The 16,864-nt window shown below is 40.1% G+C and overlaps 1 protein-coding gene across 1 annotated transcript; it reads right to left on the reverse strand.

Moving 5' to 3' along the window:
- Positions 1 to 3,224: 3,224 nt before the first annotated feature.
- gatm (glycine amidinotransferase (L-arginine:glycine amidinotransferase)) lies at positions 3,225 to 10,337 on the reverse strand. The gene is made up of 9 exons (XM_058089503.1): positions 10,169 to 10,337; positions 6,922 to 7,140; positions 6,573 to 6,768; positions 6,309 to 6,499; positions 6,095 to 6,232; positions 4,957 to 5,121; positions 4,798 to 4,861; positions 4,610 to 4,726; positions 3,225 to 4,519 (listed from the first exon to the last, which is right to left on the reverse strand). The coding sequence occupies exons 1-9, from the start codon at positions 10,235 to 10,237 to the stop codon at positions 4,407 to 4,409; spliced, it is 1,272 nt and encodes a 423-aa protein (XP_057945486.1). The 5' UTR covers positions 10,238 to 10,337; the 3' UTR covers positions 3,225 to 4,406.
- Positions 10,338 to 16,864: the final 6,527 nt, after the last annotated feature.

Here is a 16,864-nt window from a genome sequence, read left to right on the forward strand (position 1 = left end):
TACTGTGCCATGGGATTAGGATGCACAGGCCTTGTCACGGGCCACAGCTGCAACTTGATCGCGTTCACCCCGTCATTGGCTAAGCCAGGCCGCATTGTGATGAAGGTGAGGCACTCAAATAGGCCGCGTGCTTGCACCGAATGTCAGAGTGCCGAGCATACTCGGGATGTGTCTGTGTCCGCTGCTAGCGAGCTGTTTTGGAAAACGTGCTGCCACAGCAAGGTCTGGAAAGGTTAATTGGCTTTAGGAAAATAAAACAATGTGCTGCAGCAAGGAATAGAATGAGGAACTTTAGTAGTGTATGGCTGACATATACTCATTCTTTATTGCGCTTGGGGGCACAAATGACTGCTAATTCTGCCCGGCAACAATTCTGCTGCACCTGCCAGTGGTCATTCACACAGTCCAGTGTGCAGTGGGCACACACTGGGCTCGAACCGACCACCACACATCCCCACCAATGAGAGTTGAGTGAAGCAGCGCTAGCCAATGAGCTAAAAGCTCTGGCCACATTAGCATCCATTATCTAGAATTGGATTTCAGTTACTGGCTGGTGGTTGGTTAGCGTGCAGGCCACACAGCTAGGAGACCCGAGTTCGATTCCAACCTTTGGTGTCTCTGTGTGGGTGGGTTTAACACAGATATAGACAAACAACTGTTCATGCTCACTTGTCATCGATGGACGATTTAGAGCAGGGGTCTCAAACTCAATTTACCTGGGGGCCACTGGAGCTAGGGTCTGAGTGAGACTGTGTTTTCCAAAAAAAAACGCATTTATTAAAAACAGAAAAATGAATAAACTTTGCTTTGGTTCCGATTTTCTACAATAAAAGCTCTGATAAAACATTCCACTGTTCTCAAATATCTTAATTTTTATTTTTCTACACAAAATAAGATGAAAAATAAATAAACAAATCAAGAATAAAGAAAATTAATCAATCAGTAATAAATAAATATAATAATAATAATAAAATGGCAAATAATAAAAACTTAAGAAACCACATATAGTTGGTGGGTAGACAAATTGTTTTTTTCTGATTAAAATTAACAAAGCATTATTAGAGCCCTGTAGACATGACAAAAAACTAGTGTCCTGCGGGCCACATTTGGCCCGCGGGCCGCATGTTTGAGACCCCTGATTTAGAGTCTATTCTTGGTATGTGGGGCAAAGTCAGAATACCCATAAAAAAAACATGCAGGCACTATTTTGTCCCCTCTAGATTTTGTTCACTGATAATGTTTTAATAAGTAGATTGTCATTTATATCCTGAGGTGCAGTCGCTCCATTTTACAAGTAGATGTCAGCAACACGCAACAATCAGAATGGCCTTTATTGTCATTGTATTCCATACAATGAAATCAAACGCATGCAACCTTCTAACATCATGCAGTAATGACGTCACTGTTTAACCTTACTGTATACCACATTTCATTAGGTAACATTTGCTTTTGTTTTGTCATAATGTGCAACATTCTGCAATATATCACCCATCATATAAGCACACATATATATACTGTAAATTCTATATCACCATCATCAGAATACCTACGTTTACAGTGTCCTGCCTTAATTATTATCATTATGTAATGGAAACACAAAGCAATGACCTTGTCTTTCTCTAGATACATAATAAATAACTATATGCAGCAAGGTACCAAAGTACTTCTGAGCTTCTGAGATACTTAAACCCTTCTCCTTCCACTATGGCTGACCTTTCACCCTCATAAGAATGACTCAACAAGAGCGGTTTGATAACAGTACTGGCTCGTTCCAGAATTGGAGGACATTTTGGCTTTGAAATAAAACAAAAAAGATTCTCTTTCCAATGTTTCTGTTGTGTTGTAAACATGATGTTATTCTGTTATTAACTATGAAACATACAGGGTGTCCACAAAGGCTCTTTACAATTTGACATATTTATTCATAAACCAAGTGATGAGATACATTAATCTGATTTGGTTTATGTACTCAGTGGTTATCAAAGTTTTTAATCACATTACCAGAGGCCATGGCTCAGGAGGTAGAACAGAAACCAGAAGGTTGGCTGGTTTGATCCTCGCTCCCTCCACCCAGTCATTGGTGTGTCTCTGGGGCAAGACCCTTCACCCACTTTGCTGTTGATCTTGGTGCAGATGGTGTCCCTGTGCATTGTTCAACTATTCAGTGCACTTTGAGGTATGCCAATTGAGGCACGCATGAGGTATGCTAAAGCACATTTGGACAAGCTTCATCTTGGAATAAGGTGCTGTGGACTGATGAAACTAAAATGGAGTTATTAGGACGTAGCATGGTGGGTGAAGAACACAGCATTCCAAGACAAACACTTGCTACCCACAGTAACATTTGGTGGTGGTTCCATCATGCTGTGGGGCTGTGTGGCCAGTGCAGGTACTGGAAATCTTGTTCAAGTTGAAGGTCACATGGATTCCAGTCAGTATCTGCAGATTCTTACCAACAATGCTGAAGAATCAGTGACAAAGTTGCAGACTTCCAACAAGACAATGACCATAAACACTCCTCAACTTCTACGAAGGAGTTGCTAGCCAAACCAAGTCAGAAAGTGTAACGTTTAGTCCAGAAAATCCAGTAATTTCAGATTTGGTCTCAGGACAAGTACAATTTGCTCAGCAACTCCATGTTTTGGTGTATGTACATAGATTACATACATAAAAATCTGTGACATATCTCTCGACATTGCACAACCCGCCAATATTATTTGTCAATATTATTTGTTGAGCTCTTGTATCTAAATAGATTACATTGTTTCAAATTCCTTCTTCGGTACATCAGGTTCAGCCTTGTACCTTTGAGAAGGTAAACTGTTACATTTTACCAAGCAAGCTATGTGTCTTATGTGTGTCCAAAGAATGTCAGTGATTTTTCACACAAATAACGCTTTATGGGAGATCCCTAAGACCTGGGTTCGATTCTCCGCTTGGCATCTCTGTGTGGAGTTTGCATGTTCTCCCCATGGGTGCGTGGGTTTTCTCCGGGTACTCCGTTTTTCTCCCACATTCCAAAAACATGCACGTTAGGTTAATTGGCAACTCATGAATGTGAGTGTGAATGGTTGTTTGTCTATATGTGCACTGTGATTGGCTGGAGACCAGTCCTCTCGCCCCAAAGATAGCTGGGATAGACTCCAGCATACCCCGGCGACACTAGTGAGGATAAGCGGCACTGAATGATAAACTGACTCACAAAATGACAAACATTATAATTTTTTTAAATTACATTTATTAATGTTGCACAATACAAAACAGCACTTGCTTTCCTCATAACTGCCCTCCAGTCACAGCAGACATCAGGAGGCAAACACATGCACACACTTTTACTGTATCCTACTGCAAATGCAACAAAGGAATTACAAAATAACGCATTTCTCTCCTCATTCTGTAGGCATTTCTGCTGTGCAAACAAAAACAGCCAAGTGTTTCAGTGAGAATGACTTGCAGCACGTAACTGGCCCAGTTTTGCGACAAGAGAAAACAGCAGAGGCAAAAGGTATACAATATCTGATATGGACTGTAAATATATAAAAACATGAATTGTCGGGAAATCCAATAATGAAAAAAAAAAGACAAATATAAATAGAACTTTGTCCAATCCATTAAAATCTTTACAAAATAATGTTCCAGTGAAAAGAAATTATTCATGTTTAATGACCTACTTAACAACTTTTTAAGACATTTCTTAAGATATAAAATACTTTGGAAAAAGACAGAAGTGTGGTTTCTGAAAAGAAGGTGGTACCCTTCCTCCTGTGCCCTAGTTTGATGACATTCACATACCAAACTGTACCTTGTCCTCATAATGATGATGAAAACAATAGCCAGGCCAGAAATGCAGTTAATATTGAGATGGTTGATTGAAGGGAAGGGATCGTGATATTCATTTGTCGCTACGAAGCATACACACCCAATGGACACTTTATTAGGTACACTATTCAATGCATCAATTTTGCTATCGGTTATCAATACCAACACAAACTATTACCTCAAAATGTTCAATGAATACCATTATCTTTGTATCGGGAGAGTCAATGTGTGAGATCGTATTAAAGTGTATCTAATAAAGTCTTTGCTTAGTGTAAATCAAAAGAAAGCTGTCTGCAAAGGCACTGTAATGCACAGCGATGTCAAACCAAAACAATACATTCCTGTTCATTAAGTTAATAAAGACCCAATCCGGAAAACAACGTTGGCACCAACTCTTTTTGTAAATGAGCATAATTTTCACTCATTGAACACTCATATGCAATTTTCTTGTAAATAAAAGATGTTGTTAATCTAATGTGGTTAGACACACTAGGTAAATAGATCCAAACTTTGCAGTGAAATTACAATTCCGGACAGAGGCTTTAATCTTTTTAAAGCTCAATAAAAACTGTCTGTTTCTGGCCAGGCTAGTGGAAGTAGGACTGCAGTGTACCACGGCGGCGGACATCAGTTGTCCAGCAGTGGAAGCCGCCACCCAGCGAGTTGGCATGGCGAATGTTCACCTTTATGGTCTTTATACCTGCATTAAAAAAAAAATAAACAGCCCAACATGATGACATATTACTCATACTGGGCTCATCTGTATTTTGACACTAACTGGTATACTCACCGAGGTTCTCAAACATTTTCTGAATGGTGGCTTCATTGGCATCGACCATGACGCGCTTCTCATCCAGCATCAGAACATTCATAGACAACCATTTGGATGACATCCAGAGAGGGTGGTCTATACATGTGTACACACACATGAACACGTTTATTAGGGAATGTAAAATATATTTTGAGGCATTTAGTTACCATCGGGAATCAGAGGTGTTGGAGGTTTCACAACAGTCCAGCCAGCCTTCCTGAACATGTCGATCTAACAAAAAAGACATTGTTCCATTTTGAATGATGCTGAATCAACCATCTTAGATCTTCCAAAAAGCTGCAGAAGGGGTGTTTTTTGTGTTTTACCTGACGACATGGACGATCAGGGTTTGACAGTACCAGCCCTGGTCCGATGATGTTGAAAGTAGCATCGATGTGCATGGGGTTAGGGTCTTTGAACGAGATGATGTGGATCTTGTAGTCTGGGGCCAGGTGACGGCGCATCCACTCGATTCCCATGTAGTTTGTAACCTGGCGGATAAAGATGCTCAACTTTTGGAGGTTCCATTTGAGTGAATGTGCTCAGTGGTGACAGTGGAATTAGGCAAAGGTCCCAACATGATTGCACTGTTTTTCATATTGTCCTGAATCGATTTTATATTCCGCACCTTAAACCGTATTATGGAAAGCAGGAAGTGAACAAATGTAACAGTTAGTGATTGTAAAAGTACCAGATGGAGGGGTAGGATTTAATAAGCTTTGCTCCTTTTACTCCTTTTGGACATTACCATTACCATTACCATTACCATTACCATTATTACATACTGAACATACTGAAAATCAAGTAGGGTAACTCCTTTATCACAAATATAATGGTAAGTAGTCAAAACTACTTAGGGAAAACTAGGGATGTCCAATATTGACTTTTTTTGTTGATATCGATATTGTCCAACACTCAATTTCCGATACCGATACGAGCCGATAACGATATGTGTAACATGACATATCTCCTGTGGCGAATGAACACATAAGCTTTGCTTCTTCCTACTCCTTTTGGACATGTGGAACTGTGAACTGATTATGTGATGCACTCAATTGTAATCTGATGCATGTTCAAATGAAATAAAACCATTACCATTACACAGATAATTGTATTCAAGTGTTGCTGGCCTGCCTTTTTTAAAGGGTATAACTACACAAAAATACAGTTGTTACTGAGGAACTAATGAAGAACTAATGAATCGTTGTTCGTTCTTCATTAACTACTGTAATGTTAGTAATGTCAGTGTTGAAGTATTATAACAAATGACTTACTGCACTTTTCCAGATGTTACCTGACTAAACTGTCACTCTTTAATTTATAGTGAAAGGTTAAAGTTCAACGGTAGCAAACCTTTGCATTGATCTAATCTTTCCATCGACATATTACACGTCACACTGCAATGAACCCGCATGACTTCACGCAATCAAGTACAGTTACTTGAGGTGTGTCCATACTCTATACCTGACTTCTCTGGACAAAGAGGTCCTTCCCTGCACGGATGAAATCAGCAGCGTCAAAGCAGGGCTCATGCTCCGTGGTCACAAATTTGCCCTGAGCAGCCAGCTTGTGTCTGTCCTCCACTGTGCGAATCGGGTAGTCCTAAAGGAGATGGAATTCAGGGTTATTCAAATGTTAAGAGAATGAAAGATGGTTCTGTGTTAAAATAAGAACTCACCTGGTCATACAGCTCATCAGCCATAGTAGGTTTTGGAGCAGTGGTCCATTTAGCACCTTTTTTGAAATACTCCTTGATTAAAGGTCGGTATGCTCTGTACTCGAAGAAGCGAGCCCTCCACGCCATTGGAGCCTCGATGATCTCATTCCCAACCACCATGAGGATATCTCGGGGCATGGCAGCATACATGCCTACAAAACAGAAATACCATCCTTCACAACTAGTCTTACATACTGGTAAATTAGACATGGATGTTTTCTTTACCTGATGACTGGAAGTCTGGAGTTTTATATTCCAGCGACCAATCGATAGGCTCTGGCCTCCTCACGTTGACGCCCTCATGACGCAGAATATTGCACATTTCTTCAATCTCAGCAACAGCTTTTTTTAAGTGGTCCGCAGGAAAGGATTGGCCCCCGTACTTCTGGTAGAAGGACCAGTACTTCTCATATGTGTTAGCCTGGCAGGGAACAACATTTCAGTCTTGTTTTACCCAAAGTCTACATACACCAGCCACAACATCAATAAAAGGAGCTGCAAAATTATTTTATAGCAGCTCTCATTTTGCATGTGTGCCTAATGAATTGTTCCATGAGTGTATTTTAGAGCTTACTTTTACTTCCACAGTGAAGGGAGGTACGCGGGCATTTTCAGCACGGCCCACAATGACCTCCTCAAGCGGGTCCCATTCATTGTAGCTGGAAACAGGACAGTCATGCTGTGCAGGGTCAGTAACATGGTCGTCTTCAACCGCCGGCTGTGTTTGAGCAGCTGCAGCACTGGAGGTGCTCTGGAAAGCCCTCTGCACCCATCCAGTTGCCGCACGGCCCAGCTTGGTGGAACACACACAATAGAGCACTTTAAGAATCACATATATGTACAGTAATCTCTCATTTATCCATTGCTTTCGGGACTTTGAATTTTAGCAAAATAGGATTCCTTATTTAAAATGGCATACTTTCATATATAGAAAACCTGTTTACGACCTTTGAAATATATTTTTTTTATAATTACTAGAGCCCTTTAAACATGATATAACACCCCTATAGTCACCTTTACACTCACATTACCCAATATAGTAACATAATAGAAGTAAATAAGCCATTTAAGACATAGCAAATACGACTCGTGTTGGTGTGTGTTGCTGCAGTAAGACAGGAAGTGACATCGGGGATTCAGAGTTGAGTTTTAACTTGTTGTGGGTTACGGCCACAACAGTAGCCCGTGTTTTTATTATGGATTTTTGTGCCTGTTGTGTGATAATTCAAACCTGCAATAAAAGATGGTTGTTTTGGCAATCAGGTCTAGAGTGTGTCCGTGTGTCTCACTCAATATTACAGTAATATTGCTGACACCTAGTGACCAGGGTTGAATGCTACATAATCTTTGAATGCATCGTCTGAATTTTTATGCTTGAAAATGCTTAATTTAGGTTAAAAAATATGTAAAACCTGTCATATTCATCCACCAAACAGCATTTAATCTAAATGGCCTAATTAATGTTTATGGGTGAACCTAAATATTTAGGTGAAAGGTTCGTTTGTTAGGTTAAAAAAACGGAAGCCGGACATGAAGGTTTTTGAATTTTTTCATTTAATCAAGGCACTTTTCTATATTAATAGTGTATATCTGCTTTCCATTTATAACGGTATAACTTTTTGTTACTGTGCATGCCTACATAGACAATAACAGAAGAAGAACAAAACTAAGTTGTCAAAGTTCTCCTGGTAACATGGTAACATTAAGTTGTTGCTGCAGTTGTTAGACCATGAACAGTATCCAACAGTACCAATGTATAAGTAGCTCACTAGTTTTTCAGCTACATTGGTACTGTTGGATAAAAAAGGCGGGAAACTACCCTGCTGAAAAAAAACAGCATAGACCAGCTATCAGCATAGACTAGCATACATTGTATTTTTGTGCTGGTATGCTGGTAGCTTGTCTATGCTGGTCCACTTGACCAGCATCCCATCACAAAAACACAACACATGCTGGTCATGCTAGTAGCTGGTCTCCAGACCATCATACCAGCACAAAAACACAACGTATGCTGGTCATGCTAGTAGCTGGTCTCCAGACCATCAAACCAGCACAAAAACACAACGTATGCTAGTCATGCTAGTAGCTGGTCTATGCTGGTTTTTTTCAGCAGGGTAGTTTCCCGCCTTTTTTATCCAACAGTACCAATGTAGCTGAAAAACTAGTGAGCTACTCATACATTGGTACTGTTGGATACTGTTCATAGTTATATCAAGCCAGTATAACATCACGAAAACACAACATGTTGCTCATGCTAGCTGGTCTATGCTGTTTTTTTCAGTAGGGTAGTTAGCATTTCCCGCCTTTTTTATCCAACAGTACCAATGTAGCTCAAAAACTAGTGAGCTACTTATACATTGGTACTGTTGGATAAAAAAGGCGGGAAATACTAACTACCCTACTGGAAAAAAAAACAGCATAGACCAGCTAGGGTAGTTAGCATTTCCCACCTTTTTTATCCAACAGTACCAATGTATAAGTAGTTCACGAGTTTTTGAGCTACATTGGTACTGTTGGATTAAAAAGGCGGGAAATGCTAACTACCCTACTGAAAAAAACAGCACAGACCAGCTAGCATGATCAACATGTTGTGTTTTCGTGATGGTATGCTGGCTTGATATAACGATGAAGATAACAAGTTAGCTACTTCAAGTACCAGGTTCGAATTTTGGCGCAACGTTATTTGTATAACAGTATTTATGTGATGCTAACTCTTCTAAGTAGAAGCTAGCATGCTTATTAAGCTAGTGCACGGTCGCATTTCTATTGTTTATTTCTGAAAGTAGATGCAAATGAAGAGTTATAAAAGGGGAAATCAACTTTGCACTCTTTTGATGAGCGATGTATTTGCAATATATGAAAAAAGTGTCCTTGATTGGTTGTAATTTATTAATTTATTTAGTAATTATAACGACACATTGTGGAAATGTTGCCACGAAAAGAACATTATATGGCACTGGAAATGGTGTTTGCCATGCGAATAGACTAGATATACCTGATCAACCTGAAGTACTCCAACAAGTTGATTTTGTGGCGGCAGTGGGTGGGTAAAAATGTCTGATCAAATAAAAATCTAGAGAGTTGAGGTTTTCGGATTTTTTTTTTTTTTGTGATGTCCATGTTTTTCATCACATTCCTTCTCAATGTGATTTAACTGTCAACCATGTTCAGACAATGTTAGGCAAACTATGTTAACTTAAAAACATGTGAGAAGTTTACATTTGGGACTTAAACTTTAAAAATGGTGTCAATTGTGAATCAATCAATAATCGGAATCAATTGTATCCGCAATATCAGTCTCAAATGTGTTTGCCACTGAAAAAAAAGTGTAATGTTTGTAGTTTCACAAATTATTCAGATGAATCGATTAACATACTGGTTAGGTAGCTATAAAGTTTCCACAATTGGGATTTGAACCCAAAATGCTGCGACTCTAAATCATGTTTCTCTGTGTTGTCGGCACATCCATGCAGAATGTGATAGTGAAATAACGTTTTTGGATTATGTGATTATGAATGCTGGGTAAAACGGGACCCATGCCAAAGTACACGTGTTAGAATAGTCCTTATCTATCCGCAGTTAAACTTTATAGCGTCTTGCTGGCTCAGCGTCAGCTCCGGTGTCACTGAGTTTGCGAGCGCATCTGTGCGCCACAACTGTTCTCTGTCACTCAGCAACACTCTCAAACCGCCGCATATAGTCACATCACATCCAAAAATGACGTCTACGTGCAATAAACCAGTCGTGATCGGGCGCTTTACTTCACGTAGATGATGACACTAACTATTTCCTTTAGGAATTTTTTAAAGCAAAATACAAACCATGGCTCCGATCAGATGGGCGGCTTCGGCCCCCCTGCTCCCTCCTCTCAGGCACCTCACTCGCAGCATGATAGCCAATGGTGGTTAAGGGTGAGTCTAATGGTGGATATAGCGATCCTCCAAGCTCCTTTTTAAGAATGCAGAAGTCAGTGCGCGCACCTCCGCTTTTATAGCGGCGCGCCTACGTGGCTGCAGAATCATTGGTCCTCTTCAGGTTGTGCGGCAACGTGACTTGAGGAAAGAAGCATTTCTGAAACACAATCCCTTACACCAGCAAATTCTTATCTAGTGGCCTACTGGCGCTAAAGGTTTCCAAGGAGAGCGTCTGAAAATGTTGCAAGAATCATTACTTGGACAAGGAGAATTGTTACAGAAAAGGAGACTCTCTGAAAGTGCATTGATTTTAACATTACATAGGTAGTAATTAATGACTGGAATAATTTTTGCACCAACATTTATGGTCATTTAATAAATAAATAATTAATTAATTAATTAATGCAACGCCTAAAACCTTGATGACTTCATTAAATGTATCATTATATTTCACTTTACTGTAATTGTTCTGAGGAAAAGAATGGCTAACCACTTGGAATTAAGATTAATTAATATTTATTCAACACATACTGTCAACATGAACATGTAAACAAACAATTGGATCATTGTACTGCAGTCCAAATCAGATGTGATAATTCCAAAACCATTAGTACTGCAAATACTGTATTAAAAAAAAAACACATTAGATCAACACACTTAACACCTTGCATCAGATCTAAAGATATTCACCATGAAGAGATTATTTCGTGTACGGGGCGATGTGATCCATAAAACATACAAATAAAATAGTTTGTACTATAAACTATTGTCCTCATAAGTGTATAAGAAATAAACACAGTCCCAATGGCAGTATGGACAAACTCATTCATTCATTCATTTTCTACCACTTATCCTCACGAGGGTCGCAGGGGTGCTGGAGCCTATCCCAGCTGTTTTCAGGTACACCCTGGACTGGTCGCCAGCCAATCACAGGGCACATATAGACAAACAACCATTCACACTCACATTCATACCTATGGACAATTTGGAGTCGCCAATTAACCTAGCATGTTTTTGGAATGTGGGAGGAAACTGGAGGTATACGGACAAACTGTGAAAGAAAAATCCAAGGGAGCAGTCATGCAACTTGCTGCTAAATGTTCTCACCTATAATGTCCAAAGAGCTACATCAAGTCACCATGAAAAATGCATGATGTATGCATAATGAGGTCTTACTGTATGCTGTGATGTTGTATGCCATTTCAACCACCATCCTCTCAGCCTTGCAATTATTTTATATTGATCACCAGCAACTCAACATGGGCACAGCAGGCACATGACCAAACACACAGGAAACTGGTACCTCTCTCCAATACTGCCTGCTTTCTTCTGAAAAGCTGCACATTTCAACAGATCAAATTTAAGACTTTATTAAGACCATTCATTCATTCATTTTCTACCACTTATCCTCACATGTCACTGTTGCAACCAGTGATGAGAAAAAAAGTAACGGCGTTAGTAATGCTGTTTATCTTAACGCCGTTACATTTTTCAGTAACACATAAAGTGCCTCCAAATAACACTTCTTCATTGTCACTATAGACGGCTGGGAGATGCATTCAGGGACACTAATAACATTGCTGCCACATTCACTTCATTATGCGCATATGTGTGGTCTAAGTTAACAGAAAAACATAAACCTAAAACATGTGAATCTAACTTAAGTTACGTGTTGTCTTTGAACGCAACACCCCATTGCTCATAATAACACAGTTAAAGTAGAACTACAATCCTTTTCGCCTTATTAAAATTTTCGATGTGGGCTGTTTCCCATGCTGTACGACTGGCATGGTGAACGCAGTCATGCAGGTGTTGCAATCGGATGTAACGATCCTGGTCAGGACTTGTCACTTCCCCTGGACCCGGTCTATCATCAACACAGCCTGTCGTGTTGTGGCGTTCCTGCAGGTTTCTGATTGTGGACTGGGACCAGCCCATACGCGTTGCTATATCACTGTCACTCAAACCAGTCTCTACCATACCCACTGCCCGCAGACGTTGTTCAAGTGATAAACATGGCATGACGCCCTTCACTGGACTAACAAAGCTGACCTTTTTTGGCCGTTTATATAGGCCTCCAAACCAATCCTCAAATGATGCAGGCACCCATTGAGTATTGCGCAATGTGTATTTGGTCTACATGACAACTCATCATTATCTCAACCACCCGAGCACTAAGTCAACAACCCTCCTGCAAGTAGAAGTAAGCATACATTTCTACCCCAATCAGTATATGCTGTATAATCCTGTCTTGTTATTAGCAACACATATGAGTGAAGGAGTACTTCAGATATGGCAAAAAGGCTCTGGGGTAGACAAGACAAAAAAAAATTACAAAACAACATGAAAGAGCCACCCTCGGCCATCTTTGTGTGGAGTTTGCATGTGCGGGTTTTCTTCGGGTACTCCGGTTTTCCTCCCACATACGTAATTAATGACTCCAAATTGTCCATAGGTATGAATGTGAGTGTGAATGGTTGTTTGTCTATATGTGCCCTGTGATTGGCTGGCGACCAGTCCAGGGTGTACCCCGCCTCACGCCCGAGGACAGCTGGGATGGGCTCCAGCACCCCCCGCGACCCTCGTGAGGAAAAGTTGAAATTGAGTTGGACAGGAAATGACATGAGGGTTTCAGAGTTGAGTTCCAGTTTTGCACGGCTGCTGCAAGTGTCCTGTTTTTAGTAGGGATTTCTCACCCGGGATCAGGTTTAAGATATTCATGGTCATCTGCCACAAACCGCAGTATGTACGTCCCACAAACATAAAAAGCATGTAATCCACCGGTATGATGCAGTGCATTTCTTCACCACTTTAATCTACTGCCACAATAATACATATTTAATATATACGTATCTGTGGTAGTGTCAATGGCCAGTAAAAAGGAAGAGGTTTGGTTGGGACATTCACATACGCATCAAAACTAAAAGAACTTTAAAACCTGAATGGGAATGAAGTACTTTAGTTTGCTGCATGTATTTAAAAAAAATGCTGTTGTGCAATGAACCAATTTGTTTTCTAAAAGAATAGCAAGATATTGGCACCATTTAGTGCAAGGTTGTTAGCACAAGAATGTGTAGCAAGGAGTGTAGCAAATGGTTAAACAAAAAAAAAAAAGGGGGTGGAGTTAGCACAATCGAAGTGTTGTAGATAACTCAACAGTGCAGGTGCTGTCACCACATGCTTGACTGGACTGTGCTCACTTGAGTTTCACAACCTACAGACCTCGGTAACTGCTGATATTACTTTACCCTCTAAAAAAAAAAACTTCTGACTGATGCCCAAAGTTCAGCAGACATGTGGTGAGGAGGCATCAAATCCCAACAGCATCTTTTGGTTCAATGGTCAAATGGGATAACAAGTGTAGACATTCACCACTAAGGCTGAACTGTTTGTTTGTGTGCCTAGAGCCTTGTGCAATTAACTGCATGTGCTCTGACAAGAATGAGGCAGTAGATGGCAATGAATGTCTGCTGTGACACTACACACAAAATGTAAAATACAAGGTTATTGACTTTGACTTGCTAAAAACCAGGTGACTTCTAGTGCAACATACGTACAATCATGTACTGTAATTAAAACACAAAGGCAACTCTAGGAGTGGCAAATTATAGCATCAATTATAATTAATTAATTGCAGTTATATGTAGTACATCATTTTTATTGCATTAATAAAAATTTTAATCTCTAACTTTTGCAATTTTTGTATGCAAGTTGCCTTTTTATAAAATAAGTTTGTATGCTTTGGGCTTGTTGTGCTTGACTTATTGGGATTGGAAAACAATGGTCAGTCACATACATTGTTTGGGCTTGTTTAGCATCAGCTTGTAGCAGGGGCATGCCCAGAGGAGCTAAAAGGAGCTAAAAGGAGCTAAAAGGAGCTAAAAGGAGCTAAAAGGAGAAGCATGTGAGAGGTGCCGGTACAATGAATGGGAAATGTAGTTCTCAAAAATTAATTTTTTCTGTAAGAAGGAGTTTGCTTACCATCGAATCAACTCAGGTTTAACCACCGGGAGTCCAACCACTCCCCCTCCCAAAGAACCAACACCGCACCATCCACGCACCGGACAAACATCCCCGACAAGCCGGAAGACAGACTGGGGACAGATAAAGTCAAGGAAAGCGGCGTAGCGGAGCACAAAGACAGTCGTTGTCAAAGCCCAAGAAACGTGCCCCCGGCAGGCCCGACCCTGCACCCCAGCCATGCCCAACTGTAGACCACCCTACATGGTCCTACTGTATGTGAAGTGGTGCAGTGAAGCAGGAAGGACGGGTGCCCCACACGTCCACCCTGCAACACTGGCCAAACTGAGCGGGGTTGAGGGTCAGAGGACACATGACCGACAGGCTAGCCAGCACAGCACCGGCCGCCACAGGCCCCACCCGTGTTTATTTATGCAAAAGGAGGATATCCTAAATATTGATGTCTTTTTTTATTTTCTTGGGGTGGCCAAATTTAGGCACCTGCTTACTTTTGTTTATATAATTATTGCACACTTTCTGTAAATCTTATAAACTTCCTTTCACTTCTCATCTATCACTGCGTTTGTGTGCTATATGATATATTTAACTGAAATGGCTGATCCCAACAACCAGTGATTTAAAAAAGAAAATCTTGAAAAAGATCAGGGGTGCCCAAACTTTTTCATACCACTGTATATCTTAAATGGCTTACTATTTAGGCGTAGTATGTACTGTGAAGTGCCCTGTGATTGGCTGGCCACCAGTCCAGGGTGTACCCCGCCTCTCGCCCGAAGACAGCTGGGATAGGCTCCAGCACCCCCGCGACCCTCTTGAGGAAAAAGCGGTAGAAAATGAATGAATGAATGAATGTACTCTGAAGTGTTATTGTCAGAAGATTCTAAGAATGTTTTTAGAATGTAGTAAACAGGTTTTCTCTGCCCTAATTACAAAAATATTCAATTTATAAGGAATCCTACTTTGTGGAAATTCACATATTACGCTCAGGTGGAATGAATTGACCGGATAAACGTGATAATACTGCACTGCAAACCTGATGGCCAAAGATCCTCTATATCACAAGAGACAAGGCACTGTTGTTTTTAGGAATCTGCTGAAAAAATGTTACTTCTTTCTCTACTTTCCTTAATTCAGAGCTAAATCTGTAGGATGGTCTGATAACATATGTATAAGGGCGGCCAGTTGAGTAGAGCTATACTGCACCGATTGTGGAAGCGGAAAAGCCACTTTCATTACAAATCAGTTGGCCAAACTATCCCCCCAAATTTACAAAGAAATAAAGAATTTGCACTCACGTAGTGTTGTCTGCCCATTATTCATTTAGCAGGCTACTTTCAGAAGAGGTCTTGTATAAACGGACAAGACCATTTGCACTGTTGAGCAGGTGTGAATGGTTTCATTAGGACTGCACTTTGAACCTTTTAATGGGTTCTTCTTGCTTAAGCTTAAACTAACAAACAATGAGCAAATACAACATCAGACCACACATACATTGCCACATAATGGACCCACACTATTTACCTTACAGATAATCCCCTGTAGGCTTTAGACTACAAACACAACAAAAGAGCCTCCGAAATCATTATCAATAAATAAATATGACCAAAATGAGCTGCTCTGATTACTTGAGTCAGCCATGTGGCCTGGTAAGTTCTTGTTGGCTGATGGTGACCTTTCAAGAGCAAGACATTCTCCTCTTACTTGAGTTTATTTCATGCATTGATTTGGGTGAAATGTCATTTAAATACAGTATGAGTGGAATCCTATCAGCTCAGAGTCCAATAAACAAAACTACCTCGCCGTGTTATCATCGTATCTGCTCTTCTAAAGCATTGACGTAATCACAGTGATGACATAATAAACAGCAATCCGTATTAACGGGTTCTCACAGCATGCATTTCTACATTCGATATCTATATTCATATACAGTATCTTTCCAAATAGAACACATTGATACTACTAAAGTGCACTGTAAGAATGAAAATATCTGGTCTCTTTATTACTGTATTACAATTTTATTACTGTATCTTCTTCTTCTTTCTCTTTCGGCTTTTGCCTTCAGTGGTTGCCATAGCAATCGATCAGTCAATCGCTACCATCCAACCCTGTCTTGTGCACCTGTCTCTCTCACACCAAATTTATTACTGTATATATATTGACTGGCAACCACTCCAGGGTGTACCATGCCTCTTGCCCGAAGACAGCTGGGATAGGCTCCAGCCCCCCCGCGTCCCTTGTGAGGAAAAGCGGTAGAAAATGACTGAATGAATATATATATATATATATATATATTCATATATACATATATTCATATATATATATATATATATTCATTCAGTCACACACATATATACATAGTATCTATATATGTGTGTGTGTGTATACAAATATACTGTACTTCAAATGGTATGGTTCAATAAGAACAGGAATGAAATGAAATGTTACATATTTGCATGTTTTGGGTTAAGATAAAACTCTGCTTTGTTTCATTTTCACTAAGAGGGTGTTTCTGTTTTTTCTGCTAAAGCAGTCAAGTAGGAACGGAAACAAAGGAAAGGGCGAACCCTGCAGGGTTTCAAGGCTAATTGAAATTGCTTTTTTTAATTTTTATAGAGTTATAACAAT

This window comes from Doryrhamphus excisus, chromosome 12 (assembly GCF_030265055.1).
Source record: "Doryrhamphus excisus isolate RoL2022-K1 chromosome 12, RoL_Dexc_1.0, whole genome shotgun sequence".
Lineage (NCBI taxonomy): Eukaryota > Metazoa > Chordata > Actinopteri > Syngnathiformes > Syngnathidae > Doryrhamphus > Doryrhamphus excisus.

What these genes read in the sequence shown, in the direction of transcription:
- gatm (XM_058089503.1), bottom strand. Translation starts at nt 10,237, where the DNA reads ATGCTGCGAGTGAGGTGCCTGAGAGGAGGGAGCAGGGGGGCCGAAGCC. An exon ending in TCCAGACTTCCAGTCATCAG is followed by an intron (nt 6,500 to 6,572) that starts GTAAAGAAAACA and finishes TCTGTTTTGTAG; the next exon opens with GCATGTATGCTGCCATGCCC. An exon ending in GAAAATGTTTGAGAACCTCG is followed by an intron (nt 4,520 to 4,609) that starts GTGAGTATACCA and finishes TTTTTAATGCAG; the next exon opens with GTATAAAGACCATAAAGGTG.